This window comes from Protopterus annectens, chromosome 8.part1, assembly GCF_019279795.1.
Source record: "Protopterus annectens isolate FY-2018-M chromosome 8.part1, PAN1.0, whole genome shotgun sequence".
NCBI classification, from domain to species: Eukaryota; Metazoa; Chordata; order Ceratodontiformes; family Protopteridae; genus Protopterus; species Protopterus annectens.
In genome coordinates, this window is record NC_056742.1 from 72206132 (window position 1) to 72218848 (window position 12717).

Here is a 12717-nt window from a genome sequence, read left to right on the forward strand (position 1 = left end):
TTTCCATTCCACTAGTGTAGAACAAAGTGCAAGCGCAATACACCACTCCCTTAGCATTACAACTGTACCTCCCATTCAGGAAAATCAGTCTTGTCAGTAATCATTTCATTTTTTGCTTCGAAAATGTACCTACATTGGGGGCACCTTCAACATTTGTACATCCCCATCTCATACTACTGGTTACCACTGTTGGGACTTTTTTCCACTATCTGCTTTAAATTTCTCCCTTTCTTGTAAATAAATTGAGGCTTGTCCCCACCTTCTGCCTCCAGTCAGAAAAATCAATGGCTATGTTCCAGTTTGTTTTGTTTTTTTTTTTTTTTTTTACCATAAGCTCCTTAATTTTCTCTTGTTTATCATTGTAGCTGCAGGTCATAGCCTTGAAAAATTGGTTATTAATTTCTTTTTTGTCCTTCCAAATTTAAACCTATTTTAAAATTCTTGAAAAGTTTCAGAGTAGAGAAAGAAAAAAAAATACATTAATAATTTTTCATGGCTATGATCTGTAGTTACAAAGATAAACAAGAGAAAATTGAGGGTCTTATGGTAAAAAACTGAAACATAACCTTTGATTCTAATGAACTGAGACAAAAGTGGAGGACAAGCTTCAATTTATTTACATAAAATGGAGAAATTTAAAGCTGATAGTGGAATATGGTCCAACGATGGGTAACCAGCAGTATGTGACTGGGAAATACAGGTGTCCCGAATGAAAGGTACATTTTCAAAGCTAAAAATGTAATGATTGCTGCTGAATACCTGAGATTGATATCTCCGAATGGGAGAAACAATTGTAACATTAAGGGAGTACTCTATTGCGCAAAGTGTCTGTCCTGTACAGTGTTCTATACTGGTAAAATGGAGAAGTAACTCAAGACTAGGATATACTAAGTGTGTCCCATTAAAAGGCAGGACACAACTAATGCGCTTCATAAATCTGTATTTTTTTTTATTTTGGAATGGATTACCCCTTTTAATATTAAAGGGAACTGGTCAGTTCATTTAGAGACAAGAGAACTATACTGGCAATTGCTCCTGAATGCAGACAAATTTACAGGGATTAATGAAATAATTTCCATCAATGGTTTGCTCCAGTAGAAGAAGCTAAAGATTTAGGAATGGTGGAAATTAATAAACATTCTTAAGGGGTTGAATTTATGTGGCTTCGCATATACTTTTTACTAATAGTTTATGTTCATTTTTATATTTTTTGTGCGTGTAATACAGTATTTATAATTACAGTGGGACAAATTGCTCACTGGCATATGGAAATACGACTTAACATGATTATAGATTATATGGATTTTATAAAATTTGGTTTATATGAATAGGAAAATGTGACTGGATAACAACAGTCACGTTTTATTTTATTTTTTAAGGATTATTTAAAGTGCTGTTTGTTGTAAGTGCTGATGTTGAGAATGAAAGTGCTTAATAAAACTTTCTATCTACTGTGCCTGTTTCTGGTTCAGTGCTTAGAGTGGCTATCTTGTAATTTGAAATCTTTTAAATCTTATTTTACTAGAAAACTTAAATGTGGAAGAGGAGAAAACAGGTTGTGAAGTGAAAATATTTTGAAGTTGGGCACTATCACAAACTGGCTTAGGAAAGAAAGCTCAAGAACTGGTCTCCAGGTATTTTCTTTCTTGGCAACAAAGCATCCTCAAGTAAAAACCTTTCCCAAGTTGGGAAGTAGGAACTGGCTCCATTACTCTCAGAGACAGTATATGTTTAAGGACTGGGGAAGTCTGGTGGATGAGGAATTACTTGCAGAAAGGCACAGTGATGAATGATCTTCAGAACCCATTTATCTGAAACTATCTGTTGCCAAAAACAGAAACTAGAGATTCAGACTTTTTGGAAGGGAAAAGGGAATGCCAGGGTGGGAGAGAGGGACAAGGTCCCTTAACTAGTCATTCTGACTTGTTATACTATCCTTTGTTTGGTGAGGTTCCTGCCTTCTTTTTTAAACCCACTTTCACTGCTTTTTAAGCATCTGTTTACCAGCATTTTGCTGAAACTGTTTTTTCTTTTGTTTGTTTTTTGCCAAAATTGGACCAGGGGTAGAGGATCCCTTGGAAAAGTTGGAAAAGAAGGGATAAAAAAATCTGAGAAATTCCCTGAATCAGTTTACCCCTCTCTATCACATTTTTGATAATCTCTGTAGCACAGGATCTAAAAACTTTCTGTCCAAAAGGGAATTTAAAATCTCATTGTTCACATCAATTGGGAGTTTGAGAATGCAGCCAGGCAAACCTCCTCAAAACAGTGCCTTTGCCCTGTTAGTAGTATGACTTGAGTCATGCACACACTTTAAACAATGCTTTACTACACGTGAAATGGAAGAAACTAAACCACTTAAAGTGACATTTTCCTGACTAAACAAAACTGTAGATAAAACATTCCTCATACTTCCACAATAAGCCAGAATAAATGTTAACATAAGAGCTTCACAATTCGAAATTCTGAAAATCCAAAATTGCAGAGTGATGTACTTTTTCCAATACTTCTCAATTACTTTACCTCCCTTGTCAGAAAGGGAAGGATTGGAGTTAACTATATGTTTAACAGCAGTAGGATTAACTAAAGCTATAGTTGTTGCGTCAGGTTTGAGATAACTGTATAAAAACTTGAAACACTGAGGAATCTTATACAAGCTATCCACTTTTTTAGGTGGTGCAGACTATCAAGAAAATTGAAGGCTGTGACACACAGGGAAGTTTGAGAAGGAGCAGATACATGTTTAGTTTTGTTTCTTTTTGACCGGAAAAGTAGGGCTAACACTGTTATTAATTAAAGCAGCAGCTTCCCCAGAGATGGGCACAACATTCTGACTAAATGGGGAAGACTTAGCTGTCCTTTCTCCCAGGACCAACAAGACTGTCTCTCCATCATCCACTGAGGGGATCCCAACAGCCACGGAGGGTGGCTAACCCCCAAGTCCATAGTGGCTGTAGGTGCTACACTAGAGGGATCTGGGGTAAAAGATGAGTGGTCTGAGGAACCAGCTGTGGACAAAACAGAGTCACCCACCTGCAGCTGAGGCAAACTGCTAGCCTGCTGTGGTGGCAAAGGCTGTTTGCTTAATTTTTCAGTCTGTGGCTGGAAAAAGGTCTGACTGTGGTACTTGTTGCTTGTTCCATTTTCAAGCTGAAAATGTTGCCTCTTTCCCAGGGAAACCAAGCCGCACAAGCCTGCAAAAGTTAAAAGTTCTAAAAAGTCACCTTTTCTCCAACAAAACACAGTACAAAGCACTTTATACAATAACATCTCATTACTATTCAAAAACAAACATACTGATTGCCCAACCAGTCTACCTTTTGTAAATCAAGCAAATATCCATAGAAAAACATCCAACAGCTGAAGTACCATTGAGCGGCCAAGCTTTCCTATTGGCATATACTGGAGGACACATCAAAACATGAGAAAAATCAGGTACTTTCTGCAAAACTAAAACAGAAATATGCGAGATTTTCCTCATATTTTTGTCCCGTCTCTGTCATCATCATCTTCTTTCGGCTGTTCCCGTTAGGGGTCACCACAGCCGATCACCTGTTTCCATTTCTTCCTGTCCTCTGCATCTTGGCTCTGTCACACCAACCACCTGCATGTCCTTTCTCACCATATCCATAAACCTTATCTTAGGCCTTCCTCTTTTCCTGTTACCTGGCAGCTTCATCCTTAGCATTTTTTTCCCAATATACTCAGCATCCCTCCTCAGCACATGTCCAAACCAACGTAATCTTGCCACTCTGGCTTTGTCTCCAAACCTTCCAACCTGGGCTAACCCTCTAATATACTTATTCCTAATCCTGTCCACCCTCGTCACACCCAATGCAAATCTTAACATCTTTAACTCTGCCACATCCAGCTCAAACTCCTGCCTTTTTGTCAATGCCACTATCTCCAACCCATATAACATAGCTGGTCTCACTACCCTCTTGCAGACCTTCCCTTTCACTCTTGCAGGTACTCGTCTGTCACAAATCACTCCTGACACTCTTCTCCACCCACTCCGTCCTGCCTGTACTCTCTTCTTTACCTCTCTTCCACACTCACCGTTACTCTGAACTATTGACCCCAAGTATTTAAACTCATCCACCTTCGCCACCTCTACTCCTTGCATCCTCACCATTCTTCTATCCTTCCTCTCTGTAAATGTCTATTTTTCAATAGTTAAAAAAAAACAGCAACAGAGCATCTGTTTTCTCTGATGCTTCTCCTACACTGATGTATTGTGCAAGTGAGGCAATTTAACTCCCATATGCATGAGGAGTACATCAGTATAGCAAAGACAACATAGAAGAATACTGAAGTGCCTTTAAACAATCACATTATTTAAGAAAGGTAAGTACTTTCTTACTTGAATGCTATGGTACAATTTGATTTATATACTGTATAAAAAGCTCTTGAGATCAAACCACACCAACTGTGGGAAAATTCTGATATACCCACATAAAGTTGTAGATTATTTCTGTATTAATACACACTGCCAGCCCCCAAAAATAAAATAAATGCAGTTTTCCAGAGGAAAAACATGGTTTTAAAATGTTTTAAAACTGACAGGAAAAAAGTGCACTTCCATTTAAAAGTACAGTTAGGTCTCAAGACAATCCATCAAAACAAACTCCAAGAATAAAAATAACTTTACTAACCAGGAAAATACAAATGCATTTTAAATGTGAAAGGTTTCTCCCCAAAGGGAACTTACCTACCCAGTAATGTAACAGCACCAGCTCTCCATCAATCCTCAAAAGCCTGCAAAGTAGTACTCCTTTAAGTGGCAGCAAAGCTCTAAAGGGCTTGGTGCCCAAACCAGTCTTTTTATTCAGCTCAGCCTTACAATTCAAACATGTGGAAGGTGCCACAAAGCTTGAAAGAATATAAACCCATATAGCTAAGGCTACTGCAGCAGTGATCAATAAGAAGAACATCACAATGTAGTGAAGATGGTGAAAGATAAGCACGTCTCACTCCAGATGGAAAGCAGGTGGATGAATTCAAGCCTGAAACAGACTATGTACATCCTGCTGGGTAAGAACTGCAGAAGTGCTTAGTCAAGAGGCTGTGATCAGTTATGTCAAATGCCAATGAGAGATGCAGCAGGACCAAGGTTGAAAAACTATGCTGGTTATTAGGAAATCACTGGTGACTAATGAGAGCACGGGGTGCTACAGTGACACTGACACCCAAACTAACAAGTGTCCATGTGTCGACTTACTGTAAAGTTTTGCATACAACTTTATTCTCAATAACCTTAGTCTGGGAAAGAAAGCTAGAGAGTTATCAAAAATGTTCTGATCAAGAGATGATTTCTTTAGAAAGAGGCAACAAAGACCTCTTTTTTCAGGGCTGATGGACATACCTCAGTTCTCAGTGAAGACATCAAAATCCAACAAACACATAAACCTAGCAAATCAAAACTGGTCTGAACCACTTTGCATACACAAAGATCCAACCTTCAGACTGCAGAGACTGTTTGCTTCTTAAAACACAGTGAAAAAAAAATCATCATAATCAGGAATGTGAAGGACCAACCAAGACAAGTTAAGAGCTCTTCTTGTGATTAACACACTGGCCAAGAAGTCAGACAGTGGAAAAGCCAACATGGTACCTGTAATTTTAAAACAGAAAGGGGAAAAAACTGCAGCAGCAGCAACCTGGTAACACTAACAAACCAAAAATAGACTGATGAGTTACAAGGCAGGCTAGGCTGTTAAATCTGTCAACCTAAAACAGCACTGCTGGTCATTATGCCACTTCTGAGATATCACTAGAAAGAAAAGTAGCCTTCTTGTGGGAGCATCCTGGTATAAAGCAAAATAGTCACTTATGTCAAGCTTATGTTTCCACACACACCTGTCAACCTCTTACAGCAAGAAATCTGGACAAAGCCATAAATAGAAGTGGGACAAAGGTTCAAAAATTGGGACTTTTTTTTAAATATTGTTCTTACAAACTTAGAAAGTTGATAGAACACAAGTCAAACTCAAATGTCTGTCATTATTTTCTAACTTCAATCTTTAACAATTTGCCACTCATTTGCCAAAAAAACTACAATTTTAAGAAAAATGGACCAAAAATACGAGGCAAAAATCTGGACATTCTGTAAAAATCTGTACAGTTGAGAGGTATGGTTCCACAAGCCCACAGAATGGTACCAACATCTTAACATTTGCACTTCTCTTTGATACAAAGATCACAGTCAAACTGGGATTCATACACACTAATTGATGGCTTGGGCCTAGCTAGCTGTTGTAACTACTGACAATGACATCAAGACAGTCAGCACCATTCAGACAACAAGTGAGGAAAAGCAGAAGAGTTCAAGAGTAATATGGCTACTAGAGTGGTTCTCCCTTAGTATTACTTATCTGTTCCTTCTCATAACAATACATAAATACATAAATATAACAAAATACAAAAAAATAATGTTTATTGGTGGCTACTCCTTTGCAGTCCTCTGTCATTTCTCTGCCACAAAAGAAGCACATTTTTGTAATCTGTTATTATAACCACTTCATACTGGTTCTTAATCAATTACCCAATATATTTTTGCTTGCCTTACTTATATTAAGCAAAAATCTGTCTCATTTTCCTTTGCAAATGTTTTACCATTTAATAAACGATTAAAACCTCAGATGACAGAGAGAATGCCACAGTTACCTGTTCAGAATGTACCAAGTAGCAGCAAGCACTCCAGAAAGCCACGTCCCACTGAGTAGCCAGCTGTTCACAAACAGGGCAAACACATATAATGTCTGCAGTCCAAAGACAGTATATGTGTAGAAGTAGATGGCCTCAAGATATTTCTGTAAAACAAATGTAATGTTGAGAAACAGTTTAGCAAAAATTCTCTCAGTTAAGTTTGTTTTGTTATATGCTAGTGCTTTCAACAAATATCTGTATGTGGCCTTTTCCTTCTGCAGCACTGTACCTGCCCCAACAAATTCCAAACAGAAAAAACAGATTGCGGAGCCAACCGGCGTAGTACTAACTGCTTTTAAAACATATTTTAATAGTAAAACTTAAGAAGATTCAATAATACAGATACTTAAAATGAAAAAGTTCAAATTCAAATTTATAAAACCAAACACCTCAAAAATAAATACACAATTTTCTTCTTTCGGCTATTCCCATTAGGGGTTTCCACAGTGGATCATCTGTTTCCATTTCTTCCTGTCTTCTGCATCTTGTTCTTTCACACCAGCCACCTGTATGTCCTCTCTCACCACATCCATAAACCTTATCTTGGGTCTTCCTCTTTTCCTCTTACCTGGCAGCTCCATCCTTAGAATCCTTTTCCCAATACACCCAGCATCTCTCCACAGCACATGTCCAAACCAACGCAATCTCGCCCCTCTGTCTTTGTCTCAAAACCGTCCATCCTGAGCTGACCCTCTAATATATGGACTCCTAATCCTGTTCATCCTCGTCACACCCAATGCAAATCTTAACATATTTACCTCTGCCACCTCCAGCTCTGACTCCTGCCTTTTTGTCAATGCCACCGTCTCCAACCCCATATAACATAGATGGTCTCACTACCCTCTTGTACACCTTACCTTCCACTCTTACTGGTATCTGTATGTCACAAGTCACTCCTGGCATTCTTCTCCACCCACTCCACCCTGCCTGTACTCTCTTCTTCACCCCCCCCCCCCTGCCTGTACTCTCTTCTTCACCTCTCTTCCACACTTAACAATAACACAAAGTAATAATAAAACAATGGCAGGACATCTCTTGTGGATGGTTACCCACTCTTTTACAAAGCACAAGGTCATGGACCCCCCTTATATTCACAGTTTACTATTTATATCTTGCGTCTCAACAGAATATGTTTTACATTGTAACAGAAACCTAGGTGCCACAGCAGTGATACTGGACAATAACACAAAATGGGATTTTTGTACCACTGTGGGAAGTTCTTGGTGCTTACACTATTTCACTTATGGTGGAAATGTATTTGTGTTTGCTTGTAAAAACATGACCATAAAAGAAATTACCTTTAGTGAGATTCAGCAAGGGTTCATATGTACTGACTGTTATGTTGACCTGCGTTTTCCATATACAATCTGGTCAACACATTTCTCACTGTGCATGACTTCATCTCGTTTTGTCAACTCATGCTTTTTAAAATATGTTCATTGGATATGGAGTTAAGACAGCAATAATATGTTTGTCAAAGTAAGCTGACAGTACAATTTGCTGAACTGCCATGGTTTGGTTATGACAGCAAAGTCGGAAAGGCCATATCACTGTAGGAGTTAAATTCCAATATACACCCTATATTGACCATAATGACTTTGGATATAGGAGTAGTCCAACATTTAATCAGTGTGTTTTAGTTCTAGGAACATTATAATTCACCAACTATAATAACTACTAAAATCAGCAGACGTATTTCACAAGTTGCCTGCTTACTTTGTTATTTGCTAAGAATTTTGAAATTTGAAAACTTGTTTAGTAAATACATTTTTGTTTTGGACTTTTTACAGCATACTTTGCTATTAACACACACAATCACACACACGTACAAAAAAAAAAACTCTGCAAAAATTTTTTGTTCGTAAAGTTCCTGGTGCATTTTCCTGTGATGTACTGCTTACAGTGTTGGAGAAATAAATCTTTGTATGAAGTTTCCTTTGCCCTTACTTTCTAAATACTGCAAGGTGCCCTTCTCTTTGTATTTACTATTGTCTGCTTAGTTCTACAGTCTTTATGTACTGCTGTTCTGTTCAGTCTTCTGTTATCTTATTCATTTTCTGTTATCTTATTCATTTTTATTTACTTATGTAAATTTGTTTAATGTGGTAGAACATGGATCCATGAGGACTTATTTCAGGATCAGTCTAGGAAAAAGAATAAAAGAAACCACCATACAATTACAATGATTAAAACATATACATTCAATAAAATGTCTACGCAAAGTAGGTTATGATAAGAAATAATGAATAATATATTTAACATATTATACTTTTCTAACCAATGTTTAAAATGTAGAGACAAGAGTACAAGGCAATGACAAAATACATGGGAAAACTCTCTCCAGAAAAAGTATTAATTATTTACACGATCTTGATATACATTACAGAGAATGTACGGGAAGAGGTGGATTGACTTCAAAAAGAGACGAGATAAAAGAGGTTTGTGCACATCATAGAGAGAGGAGTCATCCTTCTGCACAATGGGTTCATCAACTGACCTGGGGTACTACAGACCTATAAGCTTGACCAGTCTTATTTGCAAGGCCATGGAGAGAATTTTCATGCACCTGATCAATAATGACACACCAGCTCTACACACACTGTACCAGACCCAATTTGGCTTTGTCAAAGGGAGGTCTTGTCTGTTCAGTCTGATGGACTTCTTTGAAAAAGTCACCAGGGCAATGGATGAGGGTAAAACGGTGCACAATGGTTATCTAGATCTGGACAAAGCTTTAAGCACAATCCCCCAACTCAGGGATCACAGATAAATTTACTGAATTAGGCATAAGTCCCTACAGTGTCAGATGAATAGTCAACTGGTTCACTAACAGTACACGTTGTCCAGACAGGTGAATCCACTTCCAGTAAAAAAACTATTACTAGCAGTGTCCCACAGGGTTCAATGTTGGGACTCCTCCTGTTTGGTATATACTTCTCTGAAATGAAGACCAATGTTGGAGGCCTCTGGCTCACCAAGTTTGCTGATGACTGTAAGCTGGGAGCAATCACTGAATCCCCAAATTATATCAACATCCTACAAACAGGCCTAAAAATGAGAAACAACTGGCACCAAAACCATGGTCTGAGACTAAATGCTAAAAAATGTATAATCATACCCTTCAGTAAATCAGACATCCCTGCAAATTATAATATTGATAGCACACCCCTAAAAGGTGGTAAGGGACCTTGGAACATAGATCTATAGTAACCTAAACTTTGACCACACGGTAGACACGATAGTAAGAAAATCCTTCTTTGTGGCTCAACTTACAAGTAAAGGTATAGCATCAAGTTATAGTGCCATTGTACTCAGCAGGCCCATAATAGAGTGCAATGCTCCCTTCTGCATGTACCTAACCAGGTACTTACACCAACTGGAGCGGCCCCAGAGGTATTTCTCATTACAACAATACAAACAGTATGATACATGTCTTATGCAGACCGACTAAAGGCCCTATCCCTTTACTCTGTTTCATATTTACTGGGAGGTGAAGTATGTCTGACCTATATGGCATTCTCTAACTTAGCCCTGATGAAAATGTTGCCTATTCACAAGAAAAAAATATACGAGAGTTATGCATCCAATAGATCAGAACCTTATTTGTGACTAACAGAACTTGCTGGAGAAACAGATTTGCATCCCAAAGGCTACCTGGTCTATGAAATAAAATCCCCATCTTTATAAAACAAAGCCTAACCCTCACTCTCTTCAAAAGGAATTAGGATAAATGGATGGGTTAATTGAAATTTAATGCATAACATTGGGCTGGACTCTGCATAACAACGCCGCTGGAGACCATCAAAATCAACAACGCCGCTGGAGATGTCCTCTTTGCTAACACTGCAGGCAGAGCCTGGAACTTACTTCCAGGTGATATTACTTTGCTTTCCTCCCTAAGACAATTTAAAACTAAGCTCAAACAACATATGGCATTTAACTGGCTTTGCCACTGCAACAAGCCGGAGTAACTCTCAACATGAATGTGAATAACCGAACTAACTATTTTTTGTTAATTTTCTCCTGACTATAACCAGGTGTATCTCATGTCTGTCTATGTATTCGTTGGTAATAATACTTATGTACTCTTGTTTTACTTGTATTACTGTATCTGATAACTTGGAGCTTATCTCCCTGGGCCTCCACTGAAAATGGACATGGCTCCAGTTGGACTATCCCGGTCAACAAATGTAAAATAAAATAAAAATAAATAAATAAATGGGGAACCATAATTCACTCTTGGGGGACTTCCCAGGTCTCCTATGGACAAAGGCAGTCTGTAAAATGACAATAAATCCAATAACCACGGAAGCAGTTCACCAGCGATGACCAACACACTTTATTGCAAGCACAGAAAACAAATCACTGCAAAAAACATGTAAGACTTCTTCAGACTAACAAATGTAATTTAAAATCACCTAATATACTCACATGTGGTCTGTGCGATTAACATTAAAAACATCTGTTTACAAGGCTCATTTGAAGTTACCATTTACAACTATTAAAACACATTTCGATATTTGATTTTAAAAAAACTCCCTTCTTCATTAGTTTAAAATTCATAATCACTCAATTTATTTAAAACCATATTAAATAAATAAATACAAATGTAATAAAAACTACTAAATATTTATACCTTTTAAAACCTTTTGTATTCTTTGTTTCATGAAAAATTCATTCCTAGCCTACTAGCACCATCTGCTGACCTGAAAGAGCAATTACAAATAAAGCTAAATCTTGGCTGCTCTTAGTTTTAACACTGAGGTAAGGGAAATGTGATCATTAAGCCCTGGGAAATTAGTAGCATCTAATAAAATTTGCCACCAGAGCTCCTTAAATTCTAATTTTTCTTCCCAAGGGCCCCCTCTTATTTCTCTTTTGACCTGTTCCAATACAAAGAAGGTGAATTTGGCATTATTACAATCTAACGTGTGTTTGAACAGAGCATTTGTTTAGATATCTTGTAAATATGTTTTAATGCCCTCTCAGTCTTCCCCACATAATATGACTTACATTCCAACAGTTAAAATATCCAGAGGCAGTTACATTAATGTCCCTTGTTGGTACCAATATTTCCATCTTATTAAATGTGTGGCACTGATTACAGTGTCCACATTGATATGTTCCATATTTTCTATTTTATCATATAGTGACATTTTCATAGAAATTTCATTACTATTACCTATTTTATTATTTTCCAACAAATTTTTAATGCTTCTACCATTTTTGTATACAACCTTAGGCATCTCTTTCTTGTTATTCAAGATGTCAGTATATGAAACAAAATTGCTCCATTCTTTCTGGAAAATCTTTCTTACTTTAATATTCAAATTATTAAACTCCATCACTAATGCTGAATTATACTGTCCATCATTGACTACATTAGTTTTATTCTGTTTATTGAGAGATGGCAAATTGACATTATTTACAATTAATTCTACACCTTTTATAGGTTTATATTTACCTAATCTATTTTCCTCTACCTCTTTCTAGTTCTTGAAACAAATTATAGGGTAGCCCTCCAGTGTGTTACATTCCCTCACAAATTGTCCCTTGACAATATTCTTTTACAATGAATTGCAGAAGGTGTTTTCCTAAAAACCTTGGTTTCAAAATCCCTATTATTCACTTGTATATTTCAACGTCCAAATATTGTAACTTAGTAGTATTCTGTAGATAATTCATAAATCACTACCCCAATCCAAAAATAACTATGTCATCTAGAAACCGCCTGTAGAGGGTCCAATATTGAGTATATTCTGAGTTGTCCCATTGCTACTCCACTAATTTGCTGGTAATACTCATCATTAAAGACCATAAAATTATTCTTCAGTACAACATCCACCAATGCTACCACTGCATTTTTCTCCAAATGTGACAACTTTTCATATCCTCAAATGATCTCATACCTTCATGGTGGGGTATACATGAAAATAAATCAATGACATCAATTGTCACAAAAATGAGATCATTCGAGAATAAATCTGACTTAATGTCCCTCAATAGGTC

At 37.3% G+C, this 12717-nt stretch overlaps 1 protein-coding gene across 3 annotated transcripts in view; it reads right to left on the reverse strand.

Annotated features, from left to right (window-relative positions):
• Positions 1–12717, reverse strand: part of DPY19L3 (dpy-19 like C-mannosyltransferase 3) — a 1004768-nt gene that overhangs the window by 596514 nt on the left and 395537 nt on the right. For all 3 annotated transcript variants that reach the window (XM_044081679.1, XM_044081680.1, XR_006366062.1), the window contains exon 6: positions 6667–6812. In XM_044081679.1, the coding sequence (XP_043937614.1) occupies positions 6667–6812 (146 nt within the window). The remainder of the gene's footprint in view (positions 1–6666; positions 6813–12717) is intronic.